Source organism: Columba livia, chromosome 6 (assembly GCF_036013475.1).
Source record: "Columba livia isolate bColLiv1 breed racing homer chromosome 6, bColLiv1.pat.W.v2, whole genome shotgun sequence".
In the NCBI taxonomy this organism is placed as follows: Eukaryota; Metazoa; Chordata; class Aves; order Columbiformes; family Columbidae; genus Columba; species Columba livia.
This window is the reverse complement of record NC_088607.1, coordinates 17,974,001-17,980,000: the sequence shown is the minus strand read 5'-3', so window position 1 is coordinate 17,980,000 and position 6,000 is coordinate 17,974,001. Positions and strand designations below refer to the sequence as shown.

At 40.3% G+C, this 6,000-nt stretch overlaps 1 protein-coding gene across 5 annotated transcripts in view; it reads left to right on the top strand.

Moving 5' to 3' along the window:
* The window catches only part of ALOX5 (arachidonate 5-lipoxygenase), a 40,147-nt gene that overhangs the window by 11,900 nt on the left and 22,247 nt on the right, over positions 1 to 6,000 (top strand). For all 5 annotated transcript variants that reach the window (XM_065067331.1, XM_021293833.2, XM_065067329.1 and 2 more), the window contains exons 2-4: positions 3,209 to 3,407; positions 4,053 to 4,134; positions 5,612 to 5,734. In XM_065067331.1, coding sequence (XP_064923403.1) covers positions 3,332 to 3,407; positions 4,053 to 4,134; positions 5,612 to 5,734 — 281 coding nt within the window. In that variant the 5' untranslated portion in view covers positions 3,209 to 3,331. The remainder of the gene's footprint in view (positions 1 to 3,208; positions 3,408 to 4,052; positions 4,135 to 5,611; positions 5,735 to 6,000) is intronic.

Sequence of the window (6,000 nt, the reverse complement as noted above, 5' to 3'; positions counted from 1 at the left end):
CATTGACAGTGACTTGTGCAACTATTTTAGGGCTCTTGTAATATTATCAAAGAGATTGTTCTTAGAAGAATGAGTTTCTTCCAAAAATTGGGTGTCAATGTGACATTTCTATTGACTCTTTGGATCTGATTAACATTCCTTAATTTAAATCTCAGTTGTATGTATATATAGGTGTGGCATTATAAGAACTATAGAAATGCATACATCTAAATGAGTTTGGGTTTTTTTTTAAATGAAGTTATTAGCTGAACCTTTTAAAGGAAATTATTTAAATATATATATAGTCAAGTATCTTGGATGACAAGGAGTTGATGAGAAAATAAGACTAATTTCAGAATTTCTTTGCTGTACTGATCACTTGACAGCAACGGGTTTTCATGAGAACTTGAGCTTAAAATAACTCTGTACATTTCCCCTATCTAGAGAGTATCTTGGGTCATCTTGTTTTTCTCCGTATGTGACTAGACCTGGAACAGGAAATGAGTGAGATGGAGCATAAAAATCCCAAATAGCTGAATACAAAGTGAATCTGATCCAGGTGCAGTTCCTTATTTGCCTCTGTAGGTTATTGCATTAGTCCTTACATGTTTAAAATGCCTTTAGAGTGGTGAATGCAAATGGGTAATAATTCACATAGGTTTGTGTTTTAATTTGGACTGTGTCTCTGCAAGGTGGCTACTTCCAGCTCCTGACTGCAAATGCAAAAAGATCATGGTAAAATCGAAAGAAGCAATTCATTTTGTGTTGTAATTGCATGAAGAGGTGCACAAGCAGGAAGTTTGAGATAAATGGTATGACAGCTTGTGGTGAGGGACTCTTCTGCAAAGTGGCAACTGGTCCTGGAAAGACATACAAAATTGCAGAAGTACTGACTCAGTGTGAAACCTGAACCTGGTAAAGAGTTTATTGACATTGTTTTTGTTGAGGAAATACAGGAGTTGCAAGGAAATGAGTATGAAATAGAAATGGTTCAAGCACTGTCTGTTTCTGGAAAGAAGATTTGGAGAACGGGAAGCAATCTGAGAATGTAATCTACATCTTCTAGCTATCATCCAGAATTCTTTGTACCAATTGACAAGAGTGAAGCTGAGAATATTGGACATGGGGCAATAGGCAAGGAGCAGGGTGGTCTTGGAAACCTGCATTATGGGAGGGAGGAATCTCCATTCATTTAACCAGGAGCACAGGGGTATGTCCTACAGGCACTGACTGTCATAATTGTTGCTCGAGGCGCTATTAATGTGATTTCTGAGAAAATCACTCAGCGTTTTTCAGTCTCCATGGCTGGTTCAAAACCATCAATCATCAAGGGAATTAATTTACCTTTACACATTATCCTTTTAGCTCTTCTGCAATAGTGTAGATGGGTGGAGGTGTTGAAGAGTCAGCAACATAAACTTAAAAAAAATATTTAGAATTAGTATATTTATTGGCTCTACAGAAAGTGCTATTTCTTTTCTGCTATGGAGATGCATGGAAAAGTGACAAGCATCATTTTAATATGTTGGTTGAAATCTCAGCTCTGTGATTTTCACCTCTCAGCTCACATCCTAACAGACAGATGCTGTAATCCCAACCTTGCCAGGGACTGCCATGCTATTTTTGAAGCTGTTTGTTACCGCTTGGTGTGTATGGGTGTGCTATTGACATAAGCATTGCAAATTTATATTTAAGATGTGATGGACTTCCTTTTTAAAAGAAACAGTCCACTGTCTTTTGCTTTAATAAGTGTGGGGACAATATAGCTCAGACTAAGAGGAGTCTGTTAAGTCTCAGCAAATCAAAATAAGCACTATCCATGCCCATTTTAAATATTTGAGCCTAAAATTAAATTAGGCTGTAAGTAAGAAGAAATTTCTATATTAGTATGAAACAGCCTCATATAAGTTACAGTGTAGCAATCATGGCCTGACAGTTTCAAAGTTGATTGAAGAATATCTTTGGGGAAGAACAGGCAAGGACAATATTTCATTGTCTGCAGGATGGACTTCAAAGCCTAAAGGGTTTTTTATTTTTCTCTGGCTTCTTTGAGTCGATGAGATGTGACAAACTTTATGAAAGCTGGTCTTTTTATGTAATGGGTTTATGAGAGAACTGAGGTCTGTCATCCCACACTTTAGTGGACAGATAGATGTCTTCATCCCAAAATGACCATCACAGCTGGTGATTCATGGATAGCTCATAGAAAAATGTACTTTGCATCTAATACTGTAGGAAACTTGAGTTAAAATGGGTGAGGAAGGGATGCCAAGGGATCCTTCTTATGTGTGTTTTTCCCGTCATATGGGTGCAGGTTGCTATGAATCCTTCTTTTGTAACAGTTTAAATAATGAAAACCATCTGGAGGAACTTAAAAATTACTTTTTTTTTTTTCCTCCTTTCTCCTACCTGGAGTTTAATCTTTCTTCATTTTTCAGTTTTTGTCCTTATGTGAATTAGCCTTGCAGTAGCAAGTAAGACAGTAACAGTGTGCATATATCAAATGCCTGGGGAAGGCTAAGAAAGTGCTCCTAAAACGAACAAGCAGTGTATGGTGTCTAGGTCAGAAGGCAAATGACAAGGCTCACACAGGCAGGTGAAGCTCTACAGGCACTGCAGCTTGTTGATGCAGTGCCTCATCCCTTTGATATCAGCAGCTGGTTGGTGATTGTTGGCTGTGATGAGAAAAACCACAAGAGAATTAAGTCTCTCCTTGTAACCAGATGAAGCTCAGCAGGATCGTCTGAGCAGAGTAGGCTTTGGCTGCTGCTCCCATGGTTGCCATAGCCAATTCAGATTTGTTATGATGAGCACTTGGCACTTCCATTTACCCTGAGCTGTTTACACTCTTGGGAAGTGAGAGTCAATTCCTGTTCTCCTGCATTACCTAGCACCACGTAGTATCTTACTGGTTATATTTGAAATGGTTACTCGTTTCTTCATATGCTGGTATCGCCTAATAGTGCAAGAGCCACCAGAACTGTCATTTGCTGGATGCTGTCCCCACATGCAGTAAGAGACTGCATGCATCCCTGAGAAGTTAGCTCCATGAGGGCACTGTCTTTCTGTTGCATTGCAGCTCAATAATAGGTCTTCCTTTTCTCACCCACCAGAAGCTGGAAAGTTCTGTTGTATCCATGCCATATCACTAAAGACCAGGTACTCTTGTGAAGTGCTGGTTGTGCTTCCCGCATGTGCAGTGGATGATTGACTGTTTGCTGCTCTGCAGGTTGACTCCTATGATGTGACTGTGGAAGAAGACCTTGGAGAAATTCAGCTAATAAAAATTGAGAAAAGAAAATATTGGTACCAAGATGACTGGTACCTGAAGTACATCACTGTGAAAACGCCAATGGGTGACTATTTGGAGTTCCCATGTTACCGTTGGATTACAGATGAAAAAGAGATTGTCCTTCGAGATGGAAGAGGTGAGAGCCATAAGAAACCTGATTTCCTGCAGAATATCCAGAATACTTCCACATCTTCTTTCCCTTTCCCCATGTACCTCCCAATCTTCTCTCTCACATGGAGAGTCACTGTGAGTCCCCTTCTGCATCCTATGGAATGGGCTTTTCCTGCTGACTAGGACTGCTTTCTGAGCTGTTTGTTGGGCTGGAGCTGTCAGTTCAGTTGGATATTTTGGGAAGCGCATGCAAGGAAAAGTCCTTACGCTGGCTTGTTAGACTGGTCTTGAATTTGAAGGCTGACCTTAATGCCAAATTTTTGTCAGCTCCATATCTCCTTTGCAGGAAGCCCTGTTGATCTAATTAGAATTAACGCCCCATCTTTGTTTCATACTGAGCCCCTAAGTGTCCCATGATTTATTGCCTGTAAATTGTCTAGTTTTATTGAGAGTTAAATAAAATCCCAAAGCAGGCTGCTCAGCAGGTACAAGGAGTGACTTGAAACAGCAGCTTCACTCTTCACACCTTCTCTTTGCATGCTGTCAAGTCCAGGAGAAGGTATGGTGAGATGGATATGACTGCTGCAAGTTGCATGGCTCTCCTCCTCAAGACCTGGGCAGTGATAGGTAGAGGAACCTCACAACCATGTCTCTTTCTTCTGTTTTACAGCAAAGCTCCTCCGGGATGACAAGACCCAGATTCTCAAGCAGCACAGACGCAAAGAGCTCGAGACTCGTCAAAAAATGTACCGGTGAGTTTCTCATAGGAGGTCCAGGGCCTGTTGTCATCAGGTCAGAGTTTGGCAGAGTATGTTCAGATTATCGTGTTGCTCTAATTACTGGACTACTGGATAAGAGAAAGCATAAGTAACCATGTTAGCCATATACGTTTTTTACTTAGATGGAATTCACTTAAGTGATGATCATCCTGGCACAAGTAGCATTTTGAGATACTTGAATCCTAGATAAGCCTATCTGGAAGACTTAAGTGGGGATTCAGTGGTACAGTCTTTTTGTGGGCCCTCTTCATTTACAAACAGTACACCAGTTTTGGAACATGATCTAAAAATGTCAGCTCTTACTGGAGCTTTTTAGCTGCTGCAGCAGGCTAGTTTCAGCTGTTTCCTGCACTGGAGTGCAGTGGAAGATTTGGCCCTGTTTGAGTGGACTGGAACATGCTATCAGAACAGAGTGGTCATACCCACCTTTATACTGTCATAGACATTTCTTCCTAATTTAGGTCACAATGGGAAAATGCTGTCTTTTATCAATGAGTAACTCTAGAAAGCATTAGACATTTCCTTTTCCTAGAGACATACTCTCTGTTAAAGTAACAAAAGTTTCTTGTACTTTCATCTCTTTATCATGAGAGTGAGGATCAGAAGGACACAGGGTCCATTCAAAATCGAAGGACTGAGGCTTGGTGTATGTGTTGTTGATATCATTTGACTAAGAAAGGATCTTGCTTACAAATTATGGGAAATGGAGCAGAGGAAAATATAATTCAAAAAGAGATGTGGCACGGAATTTTATTTACATATGCAAAAAGGAAGGTGAAACCATTTCCAGGGAAATAGCTGTTTACAATTCAGATGCATAACTGATAACACACAACACAATCTGTGTAAGGTAGGCAATTTGGAAATACCATTGAAATAGTATTCTTTACAAATCACTTTCTTTTGTTTTGAAGTAAAAATGGGGCACAGTGCAGGAATGCTCGGAGCAGAGAATGTGTGCCATGACCATTAGGAGGTAAGGCTCTTCTGAGGAGCTGAATCAAGACTTATCTGCATCTCTCAGTTGCCTTTTGGGGGAACCTAAGTACATGTCTGAGTACTGTTATTTGCTGTATCTCAGTTCTGCAAAAATGTAGCCTGAAGAATAAGTGTGTATTGGGTGCCAGTCTGTCTCTCTGTTCCCTCCTCTCCCAATACATTTGAAGCTACTGCCAATTTCAACCAAATGTGACAAGTGTTTGGAGATATCACAGGTATTAAGTTACTTCAAGTTTTGTGTAGCTGGGTGGCCAAGTAGTTGTGTTCCATCATACTTCAGGATTCTGTAGGGTACTGGTAGGTGTTGATGTGGTATAAGTCTCTACTTTTGCCCCAAATTAGTCTGCCACAAATTTAGAGTTGAGTCACAGAAAGAGTGTAGGTAAAGGAATGACACAGCTCTTGTGCTGGTAATGTTATATGATTAATCCAACCTCTCTTGTTTTCTCAGTTGGAAGGAGTGGCATCCAGGCTTTCCCCTGAGCATTGATGCCCATTCTCACAGTGATCTGCCTCGCGACATCCAGTTTGACAATGAGAAAGGAATTGACTTCATTCTGAACTACTCTAAAGCGTAAGTGTTTGTGGAACTTCAGGAGTTTTGCAAAATCTCTTTTGGGGTAGGGCAAGAATCTGATCACCTTTTAGGTTTCATTGAAAATTGGATTCTCTTCTCCCAGCTGGATCTGCAGTCAATCAAAGTTGGGAAGAATTGAAGGAATATTTTTTTTTTTTTATATCAATATTTTAAGCATTTTGTGGTGGGAACTGAGCCTTTGCATTCTCATTGAACACTTTTTTGACTATAGATGGAGGAGGCACTGGTGAAGGACTATTGGC